Source organism: Accipiter gentilis, chromosome 2 (assembly GCF_929443795.1).
Source record: "Accipiter gentilis chromosome 2, bAccGen1.1, whole genome shotgun sequence".
Lineage (NCBI taxonomy): Eukaryota > Metazoa > Chordata > Aves > Accipitriformes > Accipitridae > Astur > Astur gentilis.
Genome location: NC_064881.1, coordinates 23,250,711 through 23,273,884, shown reverse-complemented (window position 1 = coordinate 23,273,884; position 23,174 = coordinate 23,250,711). Strand labels below are relative to the sequence as shown.

General features: G+C 40.9%; 1 protein-coding gene across 3 annotated transcripts in view; it reads left to right on the top strand.

Annotated features, from left to right (window-relative positions):
* ZNF704 (zinc finger protein 704) overlaps nt 1–22,705 on the top strand; it is a 97,613-nt gene extending 74,908 nt beyond the window's left edge. For all 3 annotated transcript variants that reach the window (XM_049823130.1, XM_049823120.1, XM_049823111.1), the window contains exons 4-9: nt 1,102–1,334; nt 4,837–4,937; nt 6,996–7,257; nt 12,262–12,366; nt 17,805–17,899; nt 19,690–22,705. In XM_049823130.1, the coding sequence (XP_049679087.1) occupies nt 1,102–1,334; nt 4,837–4,937; nt 6,996–7,257; nt 12,262–12,366; nt 17,805–17,899; nt 19,690–19,801 (908 nt within the window). In that variant the 3' untranslated portion in view covers nt 19,802–22,705. The remainder of the gene's footprint in view (nt 1–1,101; nt 1,335–4,836; nt 4,938–6,995; nt 7,258–12,261; nt 12,367–17,804; nt 17,900–19,689) is intronic.
* Nucleotides 22,706–23,174: the final 469 nt, after the last annotated feature.

The following is a 23,174-nucleotide window of genomic DNA, read 5'->3' as shown; positions in this document are numbered from 1 at the left end:
TATTGCACAGTTCTGAGGCACCTACAGTGTCATTGGGAAAAGCTTCCATTGCCTGACTTGAGGAGTTGCTGCACCTAAACCATCCCTGCACATGTGTCCGAGCCCTGGGAGAACCTGAAGCTTTCGGCAGAGCCGCCCATGGTTGCACTGCTGGACACACTCAGGCCATACCTTTGCAGAGCCGATGACCTACATACTCCTCTCCTGCCAGAAGCCCTTTAGGGATTGGGAAGAGTGACACGCCAATGTCTAATGCCTGAGGACCTCAGGAGGTGAAGCATGGCTCAAGCCGTGCCTCAGGCTGCAAAAGCAATGCCGTTACTCCCACCCACCATGTTGTAGAGTAACCTGTTAGTCTGAGTGTCTGCTTACCACCTAATGTCAGGGGAACTGCCGCAGTGAGGAGGGGGTCCTCCAGCGAGTAGGTGTGGAGGTGTGCCAGTGTCTGTGCATCCCACTTCTGAAACCAGATGCCCAACAATACACCTGTATGAAGAAAAAGGGATATCCTTCCAAGGATACATACCACCTCATTCAGAGATTCAGAGTCGGCAGAGGCATTGTGCACTGGGAGATTGTGAGAAGACAGAGTGTAATTATGGTTTTCTTTGGTGTTTTAGTACTGGGATGACAATCATGGTTTTGCAGATCTGCTTAGTGTCCTGGGGCTCGGAGTGTATGTCCCCTTCCCAGAGGATCTCCTGTTGGCCCATGCAGTGGCTTGGAGCTTGCTTTGATGCCCCACCACAGTCGTGTGTTCCTGTTGAAAGTTGAGGATGGATTTGAATGTTTTCCCTTAATCATGCATGCATTATCTGACTGCTTATTGCAGTTTGTGCTCCGGAATGGGTTATTTTTCCAAACCCATTGTTTCTTTATAGAAAAATAATTTGTTTTTTTTTTAAAAAACTGAAAAGTGTGGAAAATATAATTCGTGTGCAGTGGGATAGATGTGGTTGTCCTCTCTAGACCCAATGCTTTTTTTTTCCGTTATTGAACTTCAGGTTAATTACCAACATGGCATCTAAGCCTTGGATAAAAATGCTCCTTAGCCCTAACACATGATGCTGTTGTAATCATGGCTCTTGTTGTTCTTGACAGAATCCCTAAATGGATCTTGGAAAGAAGGAGGATTTGTGCCTTCTAGTACCAGCAGCAGTGGATACTGGAGCTGGAACGCTCCCAGCGACCAGTCCAACCCATCCACCCCATCTCCACCTCTGTCAGCGGATAGCTTCAAAGCTTTTCGGACACCTTCTCAGCCAGATGATGGTATTGATGAAGCTGAAACAAGCAACCTTCTCTTTGATGAACCCATTCCTAGGAAGAGAAAGGTTAGCCTCATGTTAAATTCCATGTGCACGGGCAGGTGGGATGTTGCTAGACTTATTTTGCCATGAGAAAGGAAGAGGTCACCCAAACAGCTCTGTATGTGTATCCCTCGTTGGCATCCAGTTGACATAGGTACTTAGCCTAGTCACTATGTCTCGTTCAACCTAGTCACCTACTGCACACACGTTCTACCATCAGCACCACATATTTGCTGGCAGATGGTGAGGTTCTACAGAGCCTCCTGCTCAGAAAACACTAGAGTGATTTCCAGAAGGTGTTGCCTCTGGCCATTCAAGGGATTTCTGTCCTACTTTGGCAAATTCTTTGTATGCAGGATGCAACAGGCAGCCTTTACATGTCATTACAAAAACTGGATATGGCCTTAATACTTCTTGTTCCCTGAAAGTGCTGTTTGTCTGACAGCATGTCAGATACCTTAATACTGTGAAGCTTTCTCTGCGCAAACATATGGAGTGAAAAAAGGAGAGAGAGATCAAACCTGATGGCTTTTGATACAGTATTAGCAGTGGCCAAATTTATCCTTAGTAGGAGTGCAAAAGCAGACTAAATAAAACACAATGTAAAAAAAAAAAAAGTCCAAAACTAACCCCCAAAAAGCACCGTTATGCTAGCAAGCAAGCTCCTCTCGAAGAAAAAAGAAAACAAAGAGGTGGCACTAGTCCAAGTTTCCTTCCCTCCCAACGCAACAGGACAGATTTTACATAGCAAGATGAAAAAGGGCTTTTTGTAAGGAGAGAAAACAGAGAATTTATTCTTCGTAGTGACTTTGTTTCTGGCTCAGTCTGAGACAGTTAATTGCTTCATCACCAGCAGGAAGAAGTTTTAATGATTGTTTCAACCTGCTCAGATTTATCCTTTTGCTCCAGAAGTTGCTTATTTGCCGACCCATGCTGTTCTGCCCTTGTTTGTGGAAGAGGGGTGTAAAATGTTTGTGCTTCTTGCTAAAAAGGAAAAAAAATATTTGGAGGAAACCTTTGCTATAATAATTTAGAAGTTAGAGGTGACTGTTAAACTAAAGACAGAGATGATTTTGAGGGGTGTGGGACAGGAGGAGTAGGAATGCAGAAGTGCGCTGGTTTGCCTGTTACTTCTCAGTTAAAGTTCAGCTTATTAGCATCACTCTTATTGCTCAGCTGTGATGAGACAGATGGGTTTGCAGCTGCCATTTTTATTGTTTTCTAAGTTGTCTTCGAATATTTCTATTTATGTACCCACCACAGATCTATTACACTATCTGTTCCGGTTTGCAGGGATTTTGCCCTGTATGGCAAATGTTTAATTTAGATAAATAATAACACTACCTGCCAAACTTTGTTTTATAAATGAACTGCATTTCCTGCAGGCTTTTTTAGTCTGGCCCCAGCATAGTATTTTATCTGAGTACAGCTTTGCACCTTTAGAAGCTGAAATAAAAATGTTCAGGTTATTTCTTCTTCCAGGCTGCAAAAATCAGAAGGAATAAACTTGGAAATAGAGTGATTGATAACTTTACTTTTACTCATTAAAGTTTCTTCCATTTCATGTTTGGAAAATGTCACGTTAGCAACCACTTCCCATTAAGAAAGTTGTTTGCTTAAAGGTTTCCACTAATGTAGTTACTCCTCACCAAACCATTTATGTTCCATTATTTTCTTAAATAAAACATTAAGCCTGATTAGGCAATTTTCGGACTAGTCAGAAATGGAAGCATGGTTTATGTTCTGTATTTCTACTGAGTGAGATTTCATTGGGTTACATTAAAATGCATGGGGTTTTGCAGACTCCTAGCACTGACGATAAAGCCAAAAACACAGCAGAGCTAGGAGATAGGTTTTACCATCAAACCAGAGATTGGTATTAAACCATTCTGTGTTCATAAAGATGCATATGGTGTTCATGATGTCATATCGGAATTCCTAAGATGTCTAGCATGATAAGCATGGTCTTCATCTTGTTGCTGTGGTTGGTTGTGGGGTTTTGAGCTGATGATAGTATTTAGTATTCTATAATAAAAGTAAGAAATGTATCATATCAGAATTGCTAGATAGATTATATTTAATTTTAGGAAAAAAGAGTTCTGTATCTATTTGAATGGTAGTTGTATTATCAGATCAAAAAATTATAGAGGGAATTTCTGTGTAATTTATTCCAGAGTAGATGGTTTTCATACAAACAGCATGATCAAGTACCTCAAATCTTGAAGCCCTTAGCATCCATACTTTCAAACAGACATTAGACTGCCAAGTAACTATGAGAATGTGCTACTACAATCAACTTACATTTTAAAAAGCTCACCAACTGAGATCTTTAAAAATTATATTCTAACCATCATTTTTCTAGCAAATGCTGAAACTTACCATCTACTGTCATGCAGTTCCAAAGGGTCCAATTTAAAGAAAGGACCAAGTCAACTTTTGTTCAAGAAAAAGTGAAGCATGGACTTAACTCTAAGGATGTGCTTGTTCCCTTTTTTTTTTTTTTTTCTTTTCAAATGAGCTTTATATGAATATATTCTTCTAATCTTACATGTAACTGAAATTATAGGATAATAATACAGTATTTTGAAGCTCCTCCTCATGTTTTCTTTAATAATGTGTTCTGTAACAATAGAGAAAATTATTTTTGAGAAGCACAAATCATTTAGATTTTTTTTTAATTTAGAATTTACAAAATAGATTTCATTTTGGGGTAAAATTAGCTTTTAAAAAAACTGTACAGTTCTACACCTTCTGTGTTGTTTGTTACCCCATACTGTGCTTTAAACTAAGATGTTTTCTCCAGAGTCTTCAAAATATTGAAGATTGGGCTAGTTATAGCCTTGTTGGCTGTGCTCTAAATCAATGATAACTCAGTTTAGGCCAATGAAGTTATATTAAAGAATATAACAAGCATATTAAAATGAGATTATACACATATTCTTTTAGAAATGCTGAACACAGCCAGATGGCTTCTCATTCTCTCGCCCATGTAAGGGTCACAGCAGCTTCTGAACAAAACAAAAGGAGGTGTTGCCAGCTCATGGGTGAACATTGTCATTGCAGAAGCTATGGTTTTCTGGCACAATATTTTTTATGTGTTGCAAAATTCATCAGCAGAAGTATACGTAAGAGCTTGCTTTGGGAAGATCGTAATTTGAGAAGATGCCTTGCATTAAATGAGAAGTCCTGATCAGTTGTTCTTTGAAAGGCTCCAAAGAAGTGTAGGAAGTTTTTATATCATCTACCTCCTTTAGCGGGGAGACAGAAACTGGAACTTGTAAGTGAAAAAGCCATGCCAAAGAGCGGAGAGGTAAAGTTTTGTCACAAGCTGCTCCTGCAGCTTTTCGCTGGGATTCTGTTGAGTTCAGTAGGATGACATTGTTGACAGAGACTATTACATCATTACAAATTTGGAGTTAGAGGCTCTGAACCTTCACAGTGTTTTGTAACTGTATATCTGGTTTGGGTGGTTTGGTTTTCTTTCTATCTTCCATAAAACTAATAATGCTTTACTCATAATTTTCAGAACTCCATGAAGGTGATGTTCAAATGCCTGTGGAAAAACTGTGGGAAGGTACTAAGCACAGCTGCAGGGATTCAGAAACACATACGGACCATTCACCTTGGGTAAGAGAGCAGTCTCTTTGGAAGTCTAAAGGATTTGGTATAGAAGGGAAGCGGTCACACTTGGCTGGGGAGGTGAACTGGGTTGTCCTTGGCTTTTCTATCTCAGATCCCTAGGTTTCTGAGGAAATTGCAGAGTAGTGCGTCAAGGTGAACAAGAACTTATTCCAACAGCGAGGCATTTTCTTTCCTGAACTTTTGTGAACTTTGCTAGAAGGTCAAATACAGCTCTAGGTCACACTGCACTTTCCTCACGGCCGCACAACTCAGTGGCATTTACTTTGTATGTGTTATCTGCACATCACATCCGAGCTGACGCTGTGCGAAAGACAGCAGGTTTCAGGGTCTTGCGTGAATACTTTCCAAGCCTTGTTTCACATCAGATCAGGTTCTTGTGCTAGTTCTGAGCCAAATTAATGCAAAAACCCCCAAACAAACCACCTAAGAAACCGAAACTGAGCTGCAATTCCACGAGTTACTTGGACTAGAAGCAAAAGTGAATGAAACTTGTACAACACAAGCTTGTTTCAGAGCTTTAGTTTGCAACTGAAATCTCTGCAATTCACCGAGTGACCTAGCTGTCTCACATATGGTTATAGCGGGGACTCACGGTCTTCACCTGTTAGTTATGTGGAAATGCATCTCTGTTGTGTAAGTCTGTGTTACCCAGTGCTTAAAAATTAAAGTGACCATGAGGAAGTAGTCTGGTGTGGAGCCCAGGAGAGTCTTGCAAAGGCCATAGTAATTGCTGTTGGGGTTAGGCTTTGAAGAGTGAGGCTATCAGGAACAGAGATAACCTCTCTCAAAATGCAGATACGAATATTGCTTTGTCCTGTATATTACGGGGACATCCTTTTTGTGGCATGGGAGAGGGAGAAGTAAACAGCAGAACTTCCCTGGAATTTGGAGTTTGTAACTTTGCCAGAGAGAGGAGTTCTGGTGAGTGACTGGCTGTGGTCTGATGGATGGCACTTCTGGTAGAGCCTTTCAAACCTGCTGAACCCATGCTCTCTCAATGAGTTCTATTGAGTAAGGTGATGAGAGGACCACAGGTAGAGGTATACAGGCAAGCAGGCTGAAAAACGGTCATGGGGCTGGTTTTGGGGTGCATGTCTAGAAAAGGAGAGGCCCAGCATTCAGCCATGATAGGGACATGCAGGCAGGAGGATGCTTAGGGCTCTCAGACTTCCCATATGGAAGATCCAGGAGCAAATACGCATGTATGAGCTATGAATTACCTCTGTAACATGTGGATTATGAATGTGCTAAAATAGTGGTTTGGTTTGGACTTCAGGATAATGTGTAGCCTACTGGGAATTACTGCTTTGACTGGGCTGCTACACTCCTAGCACTTACACTCAGACGCGCAACAGGTAGTGCCAGGGATGCAGGGGCGACGAAACCTTTTACATCTCTTCCTTCATTAAGTCTACTTCTGGAGTGTAGGACCAGAAAGTCCAGCACTGGCAAGCCAGCCTGTGTATGTCCTTTCTCTACCTGTGTCCAAGTGAGTTGCATGGTGAGACTGTTTTCTAGCAGCTTCTTCTGTTATGCCAAGGAAAGTTATGGTGAACCGTGGCCATAACTATATTTGGTTTAATTAAGTAACCTACAATGAGATTACATATTGTTTGCCGTAACTTTAGTGAAGTATATCTTGCCCGTGTTTGTTATCTTTACCCATCCTTCTGTGGCTGCTCTGTTTTCTGAAGTCAAAGTGCATAGAGCTTCTTGTTAACTTCAATAGTTAGGAATGAAAAGCTGATATTTAATCTCAAGGATAGAAGTTAAACATCTACTCCAAGGTCAAAGAATTAGTCAAGAATAACACAGAGAGAAAAAAAATCTTAATTCCTACTTCTCTTCCCTTCAGACTAGATGATTTTCTTTTCCTCTTGTCCTTCCCTGCAGCCAGAATGCTGATAAAGTAGGTAGGGTTGCAACTGGGAATATTAATTTATTGACAGTATGAATGTATTTGCTCATGCATCTAGAACTTAAAATTTACCTTGGGGTTCTTGCTTTCATTTGATCAGTCCTTCATTCTTTGTCTTGATGCAGACGTGTAGGAGAGTCTGATTACAGCGATGGAGAGGAGGATTTTTACTATACAGAAATCAGGCTCAACACAGACTCAGTAGCTGATGGCTTAAGCAGTCTCTCCCCAGTCTCTCCATCTTTAGCATCTCCTCCTTCCTTTCCCACCCAAGACGCAATCCGTCCTGAAACTTCCTGTGCCAAAACCGAGACTAAATTGATGACACCTCTGAGCCGCTCAGCTCCTACCAACCTCTACCTCGTACACACGGACCATGCTTACCAGGTAACGCTAGTGAGAGTGAACTCCGTTGATTACACTCATGTCATTAATGTATAAAGAAATGTCAGATCACAGTGTTTGGGTTTTAAAAAGCCAAGTCTAGTTTTAATGAGTTGAAAAGTTTTCAGGGCAGCCCAAGGGGTTCGTCTCATTTAAATTTAGATGTCCACTTCTGAGCTAGTTGTTTGTTTGTTTGTTTGTGCTCCCCTTAGATTTTGGGGTGCTATTTATCCAGCCACACATAGGTGCATACTTCAGGTTGAGAAGAGTCGCTCTGTGTGTCCCACTGCCTACAGTAGTTAATTCTCCACTGACCATAAAGAGGGCCCAAGGTGATGTGCTCAGGTATGGTCTCGGGCATTGTAAAAATTCTCATTCAGTCAGCTGAATCCCTCCCAGAGTCTTCATTTCAGCTCTCCTTGTACTGGATGTGTCTGTAGGCAAGTACCCAAGGGATGCCGGGAACAATTCATTTCCTTTATTTGTACAGTGTGAGATGTCAGTTTGCATATGTGAAGTATAGCAGGAAGAATGAAAAGGCATATATGGTATCCTCCTACTCTTAGAGGTAGTGCTTTGCAAATGGCAAAAATCCAATCAGATCCAAAAACTGCTGTTCCAAAATCTTCCAACTAAGTTCAGACAGAAAGCATTAATTTTAAAAGCACACTAAAATTTGACATGTTTTGGTCTGGATACCATATGAGAAAAGAAGAATGGAGGCTTTGAAGTAGTGTGTTCCATGACCTGCATCTGCACCGGAGACTTGAACTCTGTTAAATTTATCAGATGCAATAACTTTTTGTATACAGCATTGTGCAGATGAAACCTTTTTGTTGTGTGTCTGGAGCAGGCCCACTAAAAGGGCAGAGGGAACCACAGAGAATTCACAGGCTTATTGAGGACTCTTGTGCACGGTGGAAAGCATGGGTGCATCTCGTGGGAGCTGCATCGGGTGGCATACCAACCTCAGGACTGATCAAGCCAGCTAGGAGAAAGACTTTCTTCTCAGTCTAGCTTAAGCCCTGCCTCTCAGAGTGATGCACCACATCTAGGCTGCTGAGAAGAGTCTCACTTCATTTGGGATTTGCAGTTATGACAGTCTTCCCTGCACTTTGGAGACTCAATCCTTTTTTTATAAGCAAGCAGCCTTGGCGTAAAGCACTTGCCTAAGGAAATCCTAGTTCAAATGTTTAAGCCTCTTGAATTGGATTTGAACTGATGTATTCCGTGACACAAGACTGCAAGTGTCTGATCCCTGTCTCCTCTTCACGTTGCTCTGGTTTCAATACGTCATTTCATCAGCGAGGTGTGACACAGTCCACGCTGTTCAAGGCTTTCTGGTTGGAAGCTGGAGGTGGAGTCCCTGCACAAGCATTCCGGTTGTCCTTGGAAAGGAGGCAGCTTTTGCAGGGCAGGGCAGCAGCGTCCTGTGCGAGGGTCCCTCTAGCCCAGCAAGAAGAGCGCTCGCCAGGAGGCAGGCTGGAGATTCAACTCTCACCAGCACGAGGAGGAATTGAGCCCAGCTTTCACTCACAGCATTTAGGCATTCTTGGGAGTAATCTGTTGTGTAAAAGGCAATAGAAGAGAAGGTGACGACAGCATCTATATGTAATACCACCATATTTCCTGCCATTTGCTTGCTGAAGTGAGCCGTATACAGAATTTGAAAACTGTTTTTACTTCTGGTATCTGTATCAAAACTGAAAGTATTGAATGGGAATGTAGTGATGAAGACAATCTCTCATATGAATGAGAACATGAAGGTGGACATTACTTCACTGGCAGTGAAGAGGGAAAATTCACAGCTAAGGAACTCGGATAAGGGAGGCTGAATAATGTTAATCTCAGGATTCCTGTTAAAAAAGGGAAAAAAATATGGAACCCAAAGCTGGGTTGCAAGAATCCTAAACAGATCTTTTAACTGCCATTTCCCATATGACTGGAAAATGGCAAATATAATACCTGTAGTAAGAAGGGTGTAAAGGGGAAGTGAGCAGGCTAGTCCTGACTCTCTTCTCTGACTCAGTCCTATGGATGAGGAAAGATTTAGAGGAATAATTGAAGAAATTGTGGAAAGTACAGCAAATGAGGTGAACTGCAATGGAGGAACCCCAAAGAAAGATTATGCTAGAACAGTCTTATCTTCCTTGGAGAAGGTAGCTTTGTAAACAACAAAGAAGCAGTACAGAAGAATAAATCCCTCTGGATTCGAGGAGAACATTTGATCTTAAAACATATAGGCAGTATTTGTTGGGCTAGAGATTAGATTTAGTGTAGGAGAGAGAGCTGGGGAGTCAGGGAGAGCAGTGGTAAGTTATTTTGAAAGGACTATTGAACGTTATTAGTGCAGTTGAATGAAAAGCTGTATTTGGGCCTGATCTCATTAGTCGTTTTGGTACTAGACAAATACTATAATAAACTTTGCTGATAAAGAACTCGGGAGACATCAGCAGTACAGGGATTTGTATAGCATGCTTACGTGACTGGGTGATCTTAAGAATAATCGGGTTTGGATGCAGTTTTATGGTAGAACATGCAAAGTCCTGCACCTTAGGAACTAATGAGATTTTTCTGTTATAAACTGGGGTAGTTAGAAAATTACGTGAGGAGGAAACCTATGTTCATTAATCAAGCACAGAATGATTGTGAGCCAACAACAATAGAGTTGTGAAGGAAAAAAAAAGTTGTCAGCTTTCTTAGTTAAGAAATACCTAGGAGAGACAGGGATTTTTAAAGCCATTTTACAAGACCCCTGGATAACTTCAGCTGAGATCCTGAGTAGAGTTCCAGTCAACCAACTTCAAAGATGATGGGCTCCAATTAGAAGAGGTAGAAAGAAGGTGATCAGAGTGAAGAGGGAGGGCAGGGAAGACACGGAGGGCCTCTGCAGCCCAAGGACTGACAGCTTGGGCAAAGCAGGGGCAAGGAGAGGATGGGATTGCTGCCTGGGAAGAAAGTGAGGGGACAAACATGAGAGGGGAAGAGAATGAGCATGTGCTATCTCGGATATAAGGGCAATTGGCACAAATAAATAATTATAAATTAACCATGAATACATTTTGATTGGAAATTAGATGGAGGTCTCTAAGCAAAGTGCGATCAAGGTGTAGAAACTCTTCAGTTCCTTGTAATGTTATGGTTGCTTACCTTAGGGAAGAAATTGTCTAAGATGTTAGCCTGAAAAAGGTGACTGTGCTTGATCAGCAAAGACGCACGTCTGGGAAACAAATGAACAAGGTGATTGACTGTCTAAATCTGATCATGTCTGAGATAGATATTTAGGCACCGAGAAAAAAGAATTGAGCACCACGGTATTTTAGGCAACTGCAAATTACAACAATTTTAAATTTCTCATTCTTCATGTTTCATTATGAAACTAGTGCCTGTACCTGTCAAATTTAGCTACAGAGGAACTTCAGGCGGGCTCTTCCAGCGTTGAGGATTTCCCTTGCAGGCCTTATTCAAATACGTGAAGAAGTCGCCGTGCTGACCCCGGCTTTGAGCTGATGTCCTGGTGGAATGCTGAGGAGGGGCAGTGCTGCGTCGCTGGCCACCCAGCTGCCTCCAGTTGCTTCTGGCAGGAGTGCTGTGGTCGTTCACTCCTCCCCGTTTGAACAGGGTTGTGATGAAGCACTGCTGGTACCATCTGGAGTTGCCAAATTTTTCTTGATGCCTTTCAGCAAGGTTTTTACGTTTTATGGAGCTCAGTGGACGTTAGCTCCACATGTCTGTATGGACTCTTTTGGCGCTGTCAGCAGGCTCGGCAGCCCCGCAGAGCATCGCTGCCGCAGACAGAAGCATCCGGTGGTCTCGGTTTCTTTTCCTTGGAGAGACTCCAGGGATTGCTTCAGCACTTGTTTACTCTGAAGATTATCTTTAATGGGGAGTATCAGGTTGTAGTTTGTCATCACTTCTCTCTGCCTGGCAGCTCAGAGAAGCGCTCTCTTCCCTGAAGTGGTGAGACAACTTCAGCAGCCTCAAACACAAACACTACTTAAATAAGTGTATTGCGTTATTGTCAGGCGCAGGCAACTGAAAGGCAGAAGTAAAAGCTCATTTTTAATAGCACTTCATTTATAAACCAAGGAGCCTTTTTTGTGGTGAAAGCTTGAAATTCAAGAGTCAAAGGGAGCCTGTGTTCATGGTGGCCACTCGTGCCCCTGCTAGGCAGGGTAACTGCAAAGGTGTGAATTTCCTGACTCTCTAAATTAAGTGGGATTCAAATAGGGTCAGGGAAGAATTCTTGAGGGCTCATAGCCCAGTGAGAAAACCAGAGGGAAGGCACAAGATGAAAGATGCTCAACAGTCTGAGCTCATTATCAGGTATTGCACCCCGGGGCAGCACAGCCCAGATGGGAAGAACATAAGAGTTCAGGGGGCCCAGGGGTCCTTCAAATGCTTGCTGTAGCTTAGTCTTTTAAGAGCTGTTTTTTTGAATCCCAAGGATGCTTTTCAGCTCCTTGTTTTTAATAGGAAAGACTGTTTTAATTGGGATGATTCTTAACATATATCTAATAAACAAGAAATGGCTTCCCTTACGGTTAATGATTAACCCCCAAGAAGCCTTGCCAGCTGGTCTTCAGTTGTTTAAACCAGCTGCCATCAGTTTAAATACTGCCTTGTTTATCACTGTGGAACAGGTGATCATTTGTAATATTTTTTGCTGCTAGCTGGCATTATTTTAAAAATTATTTGTATGTGATGTTTGATTTTCTGTGGGTTTTTATCAGATCTAGCTTTTAAGGGTTTTGCATGGATTCTTACGAGAGCTATTGTTTTTCTCTAAACAAGGTTTTAAGAACAGTGATATATAAATATGTCCCTTCTTACTGGCTTATCCATGATTATCCCTCTCATAAGGGTAAAATGCTTGTCACCATGCAGTTCTTTTCCACCCCAGAAAGTCTCTCATAGCTTTACAGTTTCAAGGAGTGAAAGATCCTTTGAAATGCTTTGGAAGAGGAATGGTTCTTCTTACTGGAATAATATTTTCTTTTCACGCAGGCCACTCCTCCGGTGAACATTCCAGGGTCAGCAAAATTCACTCCCAATGGCAGTAGCTTTAGCATCTCTTGGCAGTCGCCTCCAGTTACCTTCACCGGCATTCCAGTAAGTGAATGACAAAAAAAGAAAGAAAGAAAAAATAATAAGTTTTTAGAACTTTTAGTTTTGTTTCACATTGTCTCACGATAGAAATAAAATTGACATAACAGATACTGAAAAGAAACAAATTAAATATATGCGTAGTTTGCCAGCATGGCTGATTTTAACACTTTTGCCAGTCTCTTTAATTCAGTACAGTTACTTTTTTTTTGCATCAGTGTCTACAAGCAGAGAATTGGATCTATAGTATACATTTTTTAAACTATATGCTTGCAAAAGGCTGTTCTGGTAGGTGCAGAGCGTGGTACTATAATATGCTCCTTCTTGTGCCACTAAAAGATTTCTTACAAAACTAGATGGAAAATCAGCAAGGTGATGGTTATGTTAACAGGCTAAATGGATTCAAGCAGTAGGGCTGTTACCTAAATGAACTCTGAAGATGAAGCATATTTGAAAGGCAACTGAAAGAAACAATAAGATAAAATGCAAAGTCTGATTCGAGGAGGCTACATATATGTAGCCCCTACTGATAGCAGAAAATTGTTGCTTTATACAGAAAATACGTTTAATACATACCGTACTTTGATATTAATATGTATTGCAGTTTGACAGCTTTTTAATGAAGATGTGTTAGATGTATGTATTAGATGTAAATTCAACTCTGACCCTTTCCTCAAAAAAGCTGGTGTACAAGGCCTAATTTCATGAACAGAACTGCAGAAATGCGATGTTTGCTTACATGGACTTCCAGTAGTCCTAAACGTCACACAATGTAAGTGTAGATACTATAGGGGGAGTTAAAAACCTTTACGAAGAGTTCAAAAGGATTAGGCTTCTAGTGCCTAGCATGGTGAATACTAAATGTAAATGTGAATCACTATTTATGGGTAATGGAAATCTTCTGTACAATAAATAGAAATAAATATTAATGTAGCGTATCCTAATTTTTATTGGAAAGCATTTTTCACTATAAATTGATATTCTCTAATCATAAACCTTTTTGATATCATAACATCTCACTTTAATATTACACTTTATGAATTTATGAATTTTAAAGTGTGTTATATACAGCACATTGCTCATCCAAGAACCATATAGCTTTTTTTTTCTCCTGACAGTGAATAGTAGACATGGCAATAAGAGATACTGTTTCCCTCCCTTTTCTTCACCAAGTGAATCTCTAAAGCTTCTTACTGTCAACCTTTGGCAAATCTTGGAGATTTTTTTCTGCAGAGGCTGTGGCATCCTGCAGGGCTGATAAAAAAATGAAAGTGGCTGAATCAATTACACTGCACTCTGCCAATGAATATTTATTAAATTCCATCAAGGAACAACTAACAGTGAAAGACATCATGCTGGCAGCAATTTCAACAAGAGTGCCTTGACAGAGCATGCTATCCATAAAGTTCCTTGAGAATTTGATTTCCCAACAATGGGGTTGATACGGAGTAATTATGAAACTGGCTCCTTTTGTGGAGTAGCAGAAATTGGTGCCAGGAGTATTGGGAATCTAAAAATGCAATTAGCCACATTGTAAATCAGACGCTTAAGAGGACAGGATTAGACATGTCTGCGTTGAGTTTACTTGTTCGAGCAACAATGTTGATCTGTGGCTGTAGAGTTGAGAGTTCTCAAAAGAATTTAAGAAATGCCAAATCACTTTCTGAGAATTGTATGGAGATGCCAATGATTTAAGTACAATTTAAAAATAATCCCAATACAAAGACCTGGGGAAGCAGTGATGATGGCAGAATTATAAACCACTTAGGGAACCATATGAGCTGCCTTTATATCTCTGTCTAACAACATTTATAAGGCTGTTCAGCAAAAAAAAAAAAACCAAAAACCAAACAAGCCACAAAAACCCTTGTAGGTTTACACACATTTGACTGTTCTGTCATCAGTGAGATCATTTATGAATTACAAAGGCTTGCCTGCAGTGGAAAATCACGTGCAGTGTGTGAGGGTGCAAATGCAAAACAATGTTACTCTATATTATATGAAAGTTTCATTTCTCCTGTTTCAAAGTAAATTATATACTGCCTTATAAAAACAGGGCTCTGTCAACTCCTACCCTTACACTGAGCGTAACTACTTTAGGAAAGCTGTAGTATAGGGGACTTTCTCCTTCTCTTACAAGGTTTATTTAAGCCCAGACTATGTGACAGAGCCAGCATACTATAAACTCGTGCAACTGTATACATACATGGTCCCTGAGATTAGGTGCACTTCTGTAGCACCCAAGGGAACTTCAGAGAGTAAGTCCAAACCATTACTTTCTGCCTGACCCTAAATATTTATTCAAGCAGTTTTCTAAAATGGCTTTGGGATACTTTTTTGGCCTGGACAAACCACTGAGCAGTAAAGGATTAGGTACAGATTTGCAAAAGTGCATATCTCTACACATTTCTTCACGTTACTAGTAATGTTGGAATGGGGCCGTTCTGTCCTTGACCCATTAGAGGGCTGTTGAATCCTGGTTTTGAACAGGCTTCTTTCTAGACCCGTAGGTCAGCAGTTAAGTTCATGAGAGAGACAAAATTTCAAAATAGTTTTCTTTTGTGGTTTTTTTCGACACCTACCTTGGGTGTTTCCCCATTCATTCCTGTGCACATTGAATTTTGATGACACTGAGCACTCCATGCTTGCTGTCCTGGGAATGGGGGTGTTCAGACAGACATCATGACTTGCATTAAGTCCTCACTGTTGGGCAGTCTTTAGCAGAGCAGCACCAAAAGGCCTTTGTGAACATGAGTGTGCTTATCAGCGAGTTCCTAAGTGCCTCAAAACAAGCTGTACATACAGCTGGATCAGTCGGGGTTCAGTATGTGGCTGCTTTAGGCTCAGGGGTATTCACAGTGTCTGACCATAGGCATTTAACTAGGAAGAATAAGGGGAACCTCCAAAGTTGTTATACTTTGTGCTCTGAATCATGTGTAAGTTAGATTCCCAAGGCAAATGGGAAATATGCTTTTTCTTACCATTTTCCCAAGATAACTTTGCAGGTGCAAGAGAAGGTTGAGTGTTGGCACAGCTGTGAGTCATTGCTAGTGTGATTCTCTGCATAAAGCAGAAAGGACAAGTTCATGTTTGCTCTACCGCTTGAGACTGAACGAGGAGAAAAAATAAGGCACAGCGTGGGGATGGACAAGGAAGACGGATTAAGTGATGCAAGTAGGATGAGCGACAGTGAAGTCTGTATCTCTTGCTACTGGAGGACTTAACATAATGACCATATAGTTCCACTTTTATGTAATGTAGTATAAAAGTCTTCTTGAATGCCAGAGCGATCTCCGCTGTGTGATACTGATTTTTACCTGCCTGCTGATAAGACCTAAAAAGGTTGAACAGGAGAGAAGATATCCAAGTTCAATAATCTGTTGTTTACAGATCACAAATCTTCTCTGTCACCATAGTTTCCCCCAGGACATGTAACTGGAAACTCCAGGTCCTCACCTCAAACAAACACTATGGTTTCCCATTCATTCTCTGTGTTAGACAACACTTCAAATGTGAAAAGCCTCCGAGGGCAAGGATTGCCTTCTCACACCCTCCTCTTAATCTGCTCTTAGTGTCACCTACAAAGGAGTACAGCTAAGTGGTACTGTTTAGACCTGCTGCAAAGTGTATCAAAATACACTAAAGCTAAACTTCAGTGCAGTTTAGCTGCCTTGGTATGCCAATCCGTGGAAACCATCGTGCAAAGAGACCCTCTCTGGAGAACGTGAGGGGAGACGCAGTTTGCATGCTGAAATTAATGCTCAAGCCTGTTCTATATTTAGAAGCAATCAGGATAATTGCTTATGACATTGAAGGCTATCAAAGTACTTCTTTGTTCAGTGATAACTGAGGAATATGTTGAGTATCGGTTAGTAGTGGTAGCTATAAAAATTTTCTGGTTTTTAAAATGTTTAAGAACCCTAGCAGAATTGACTAGAGATGTTGCTGGCAATGACTGGAAAACTATGCAGTGTGTGGTAAATGCCAAAGACTAGAAAAGTGTCACTGCTTTGCAATTTATCTTCAGTGTTTCAATCATTCTTAGGTAAAACAAGAGAAGTGGTTGATAAAAAATAGGAAAAAAGTAGTAGACAACAAGCTGCCCTGAATAATCTGGAGTGATAGGACAGAAGGAGTTAGTGCGGTCTCTGGATGTATAAAACATGACTTATGGTAAGCAGGCAGAGAGAGGGGAAACTTCTTTCAAGTTTTGGAGATCTCTGTCAGTAATGGTCTAAACATGTTCAGAGTGTGAGCTGCACATGCAGTTAAATCAAAAATTTCTGTAGTTACCAGCCAAGAGTGAAAGTTGAAAGAGTGACTGCACTCCAAGTATTAGTTTTTTGCTACTGTGGAGTAGCTATAAAATAGATTTATATCAAAAATCAAAGCACATTCAGTAACTCTCTTCAAGTCAGGTCAGTTCCCATTCTTCCAGGTATTATGAGACTTGAAAAGGACAAGGGTGAAAAGTCATAGCAATGCAGGGAACTATGACAGTATCTGCAGTTCCTGGCTGCAGGAGGCAGTGACTCTGTGCAGCAGATGCCCAAATGAAGCTTGCTACTTTCTGTACACAACAAAAAATGAGTGTTCATAAATTTTTTTCTGGTGTTTTAGATGTAAAGTGGTTGTGGCCTTCACCCAGGAGCAAAATAAGACCCTGGCAGTAATAATTTAGGACTTACTTAAGGCCAAGCTTTATGCCATGTGATTACTCAAATAATGTTGCCAACCGGCAGGCTCATGTAGGAGGCTTATTTGGAAAGTCTCAGAAGACCAAACTACACCCTTCACTGAGGAACATTCACAAAGGAGGGACACCTGCTGAGAAGGTTTACAGTGCAGAATAAAGGAAATAATCTAGTACATCTTGTTAGCTGTTAGATCAGAGGGGCTGCCTTGCATTCCTATTAAAACCTTGAGGGCTGCATCATAACTGCCCTGCAGCAAACCCCCTGCTCCAAGGCTGTCTCTCTACAAAGAGTACCAAGTCACAGATGGGAGCAACATGTGAAATCCCTTTATGTAACAGGGGGTTACTGGTATTGATCTCAGCACAGGCCGAAGTTTATTTTTCCAGTTATTGTCTTTGCTTAAATTGGAGAAAGTTTTCATAAGAGCTATTCAGAGTTCTTAAAGAAGAATGAATGCGTTTTCTGTATTTCCCAAAATCTGAAATTATGCCGATCCGTATTCTGGTTTGCTCTGTTTGGATGACGGGAAGTACAGGGAAACATAACGGAGCTAATACAATGTACCTAATACTAAATGGTCATCTTTCTAAATAGACCTACAACTTACTTATGTTGTATGTTACGTAATAACCTTCCCTGGGTATCCTTGCCACCATGCATCATGAATTGCATTTTCTGGCAAAAGTGTTTATACTGCATTCATATGTGTATGTTCTTCATAAGCAGCTTTTTTGTCTGTATTGACAGGTCTCACCAACTCATAATCGTCCTGCAGGGAGTGGAGAGCAGAAACAGTCCCACACAGTTCTTTCATCACCGCCTAGAGTAGCATTTGGCTTGAGGTATGGGACCATTAGCTCCTGCTGACAGACCAGCAGCCTCAGAACCTGGAGGGCATTTAGTAAATAAGATGTCAGTGGCCAAAGAAACAGAAAAACCACACCGCCAACTGTGATTGCAGTTGTCAGGCAGTTTCTTACTAGAATCCTTTAGAATAAGCGTTCTGGACCTGTTTTGCTTTTCATTACCATCAAAGGTAAAGTTCAGGGGAAAAGTGAGTTCTTGCAAAATGAAAAAGGCAGACTGGGAAGCAAAACTGCAGGCCTTCTGCCAGGTGTGTCTGGAGTTCAGATGCAGATCTAAATCACCCTGTGAAGCAACGCTGCCCAGATTCACTGCTCCAGCTGAAGCATCCTGAACTGCATTATGTGGCTTTGCTTTTTTCCCTGAAAGACTGTGCTGTCTTGTGTGTTCATCAACATTCAGTCAGTATGGTATTTGGCTTCAGCTGAATTGTAAGAGACCGTATCTTACAATAAATTAGATCAAAGCAAAGCTTTTTATACCTTGTCTTCCTAGACATAAGCTACATTCGATTCCGTTAAAGCTAACTGATGTTTGAATGGAGCCTGCTTTAGAAGCGTGCAGAACATAACGTTAAAAAATCAAACTGACACGCTAAATTTCTTACAGTAAAGAAACTCCTTGTTTCTCACAGTCCTAAAGGTGACTGTACCCTAAAACAAGACAAAAGGAAGATTTCATGCTTTTCATCATGACTCTCAGATCATTGCATATGCTACAAACCAAACGTAGGATCTTCCCAATTCATGGATTGTGCCCATTAATGAACATTCGGTACAAAAAATATATAGGTATGCAAGAGAAGAATCGCCAGGCAATTCCCATGTGTGCCACGCAGCATGTGATACAGGTATTAAACAATTCTGTCTGTACAGTTACTTGATTTAAAGATGACAGGACAGATGGCGTTGGCTGTAGCGAGCGTTGGGTTACTTGTTGTAGCGTTGCTCCTCAGGTTTGCTGGCTTGCTATGTGTTGAATAAAAAAAGTTCCATTTTAACAGTTACTTTGATCATTTTCTAAACTTGTGACCTTTTGTGTGTGGTTATAAGATGGAAAACATGACAATCGTTATAGCTTTAAAAGCGGATACTGCCTACCTTGCTGACTTGGGGATGACAGAGAAGCAGCACACATGAACGTGCTGCAAATGAGGGCAAGGGTTAAAACTTGTTTTTAATCACTTTGTCGTTTTTCAGTCAAGGAGCTCAGAGCAAACCACGAAGGAAGGACTGGCAAGCTTAGGAGCTGGTAGCTTTTCCCCTCTTTTGCATAGCTGCTACCTGCTGGTAGTCATGGTCTGCTGCTCAGAGCTATGCAAAATATTCATACCACAGCTCTACAGCAAAGAGGACTTCTCCCTGGCGTGACCTGGGCTGTATTGTAGAATAGCGATGACTATCCATTACACCTTGGCACTTACAGTGGCTAAAGTACCCTTTATCTAGACTGGGTTTAGTCGCTGGCTGAAGTCAGGGCTGTATGTTCCCGGGATCATCCCTGGAGCAGAGGAGCCAGCTCAGCAGCTGCTGCAGAGGCTGTAGAAGCCAGGCAAGGAGAGGGACTGGTTGCTCGGAGCTGTGGAGTCACGGCCGTATGTCTGCCTGCTTCGTCATCTCCCAGTTGACTCGAAAACAACCCAAATCCCTTTGAAACGCCAGGGGTTCTCTGCCTGCTTCGCTCCATTGAGATTGTTGTCCTGATCTTAGGGTGATAAAGCAAAGCTACAAAAGCATCTCGTTAACAAGCTTCCCTTTCTCTCTGACAGGAAGCCTAGAGGGGAGGGGAAAAAGTGTCGGAAGGTCTATGGGATGGAGAACAGAGATATGTGGTGTACTGCCTGCCGATGGAAGAAGGCCTGCCAAAGGTTCATCGACTAAAGATTGAATTATGCAGAGGATTTGGGGATGGGGGAGGACAACAGCAGAACCAGATTGCTGCAGCCGCACTGTATCACTTCCCATTTTCCCTTCAGTGATGTGGTGTTGGGCGTTTTGGTTTTTTGGGGTGTTTTGGGTTTTTTTAAGAGCTTTGTATTTCAAAGTGAAGCACTTGTAGCCAAGGAGAAGCACTAATCAAAACCTGTGTGGAGCAATAGAGAAAAAAAAAAAAAGAAAAGCAAAACCAAGGACATACAACAAAATTCTGTCTTACTAAGTATGGAAACCAGAGCAGCTATTAGTGTTTTTCTGTAAAAGAAAGAAAAAGTTAATTTTTTTGCTAACTCTGTGAGCTACCTGCTCCTTAGGGTCATTTTTTAACCATTTCAGTCTCTGTGCTGTGAACGTCTGTATTTGCTAAACTGAACAATTTTTCTTTTCCTGAAACGAAGATCCCTTTTGAAAGCTTTCTAATAAACACTTCAGAGTCATATAAGCTACAGTTTTCTCAAAAAAGCTGTACTAAGACTGGAGACTGCTAAATAATTCTCCTGATATGTGTGATCATGATTATGTTATATTTTTGGAAAGGGTGTGTGGGGAGGAGTTGGGATTTTTGTTTGTTTGTTTATAGGAGAAAAGCAAAGTCTGAATTTGCAAGAAGGACAGGCAGTGCTCCTGGAAGATTTTTAAACCAGGCACAGACCAGTGGAGTGGAACAAAGTAATTTTAAGTACCAAATTGGATTTTGATCCTCTAGAGGAAGAAAAGCAGCAATGGACAGTCACCAGCAGATATTGTCGCAACAAGAAGTTGAGGGAAGAAATCCAGTGATGCTTGATTGAAACCCGTAAGAATATAATGGGGGGCCAGTAGCTTTTCTTACCACTCTCCCATTTCTGAGGGAGGATGAACAGTTGGACCAACACGTCTGTTGCTGCAGGAGACCTATAAAGAACTGGTAAATGCATCCACTAGGATTACATGTAGTACCTATTCAGGGACATGATCCTGCCTAGCAGTTCTATTCTTGCTTCCTTTTCTCTTATTTGAGAGACTGTTGTTAAGATAATGGTTTGCTCAGCTTCCCCCCCACATTAAAGTGGCTAAGATTTATTTGACACAAAAAAATGGCAGAGAAAAGAAAATACCCCCTTTCCTCAACATCACCTCAGAAAAAGAAGTACAATAGCAAAGGAGCAACGTATTTATGGTAGAAGTCCATTTCTTAACTCATTTTGATATACGAATTAACAAGTTTTTCTACTTGCAGTACTTGGATAGATTTGGGTACTTCAGTTTCTCTGTCCATTAGAAAGTATACACCGGAATGTGGCAAGCTGGTGTCCTGTCTCAACTTATATTGAATTATCATTAATTAGTGATTATTTCAATGCAAAAATAAAGTAAGGATTTACTAGGATATGAATGTATATGCTTAAACAGTACTTTCCTATTAAAGAAAAAAAATCGAAGAAAGACAAAGAAGCAAAATTTTGCCTATTAATAGAGGCATGGAGGCCTGCAAATTCCTGGGGGGTTTTTTCCATACCATTTGAAATTAGACCAGATCTTTTTCTCTTTTTTTTTTTTTTTTCCCTCCCCCCACCCTTTGGCTCATTCTCACTGAAATAAGGGGACTCTAAGTATCTAAACAGCTTTCTAAAATCTGGTCCAAAGTTCACTTGATAGCTTTATTAAGCGTGCATTGACGCTTATGCCTATGTAAAAGCACAAAATAACAATGCAGTTGTTGAGAATATACACTATGAGTTCAGTAAAGTAGTACCGAGAAGTAAAATTTATAATAGGAGCTACCGAAGATTATCATCTGTTTTTCTTTGAACAAGTTAATTGGGCAATCAGATGCCTAATTTGAACATGCTATTTCTGCGGTTGTTTACAAATTGTGTAATTTACATGCACAAGCGGCAAGATATGCTTGTGTGCACGCAATTACTTGCCCAATTGTGTTCTCTAAGTCATTTAAAAAAAAAAGAAAAATAGACTCTGAAATCTAGTAAGACCCTGAAATATATAAGCACATGTGTGTGTATGAGCATTTTTATATATATAAAAGACTGTATATTATATTATATATATTATATAGGGTTTTATATATATAAAATCTGGGATCAACAGGGAGGAGGAAGATTGTTTTCTTTATAAATATAAAAACCAAGACGCTAAAGGTCAGTGGATATACATAGCCACTGTATTATCTTCTTTCCTCTTAATAAAATGAGGGTCATGGGATTTTTTTGGATGTTGTATTTTTTAAATTTCCGTAGTAAAATACCTCATAGCAATTCATAGTCATTTCATGTTCAAACACTGAGCTTGCTAATGGTGTATTTACTTTGGTAGAACTTAGAAAATCTGGGACTTTTCCAAGATACTCCTGCCAATTTGCCCCCCCCCCCCCCCATTTTTACAAGCACTCCAAGACTAATTATAAAGCGTTCTGTAATTAATTTGACTTTTGTTAGACTGACAGTATTTGCCTGTATATTTGTTGTTGCCCTCCTTTTATATTTTCCCTTCTTGCTTTGGAGGATTTTTTGAAAATAACGTATCAGATTGTATATTGTTTCTATAATGTCATGGCATTGTGAGCACCTTTCCCGAGGGCACTTTATGAATTATTGTAATAAGATTATTCTTTATGAATTTCTGCACGGAAGAATGGTTTTGTCTCCAGACCAGATTGCCCTCTGGTACAATTTTGATATGGATTACATATAGGCACAAAAGCCTCAAATCATCAAAACAGGATAGAAAGTTGGTGTTAACAGAACAGAGGACAAAAGATACTTGATAAATCCTGCCAGGAGAAAGCTAAATTACCAGTATTTTTACACAACCTTTAATCAGCAGTTTATATTAAATCAGTTTTGCATCTTATGGCTGTGGCATTTTGATTCAAAAGTAGGCACTCCTCGAGTTACTGTGTCTCAACCATGGCCTGCGGTAGCGGGACAACACAGCCGCCTGGACCTGCGTGAAGCGTTCACCAGTTGCTTCGTGCTTTGAACTGAGATTACTTCATGTTGCAGGAGCACTTCACCGCCCGCTGAGATCCCCTTCACCTTCCCAGTACACCCAGCAAGTACAGAAATGTCAGCAAAGCCTTTTCTGTGCTGGCACTACTGAGTGTAATGTGGAATAACCTCTTCAGTTTTCGGTCTCTTGTTTCTGTGTTGCTTTAAGCTGCATCACTGTCCTCCTAACATCTGACTCATCTCATACTTCTGCACCGGCCTCTCTGAAAGTCAGATTTCTTTGTTTCCCCAGGGAAGAGCTAGCCTGAATGCCGTGGTCACTTATTGTCATCAGTACACGCCATTTCCCCTATTTTTGGTTTCTCTGTGGG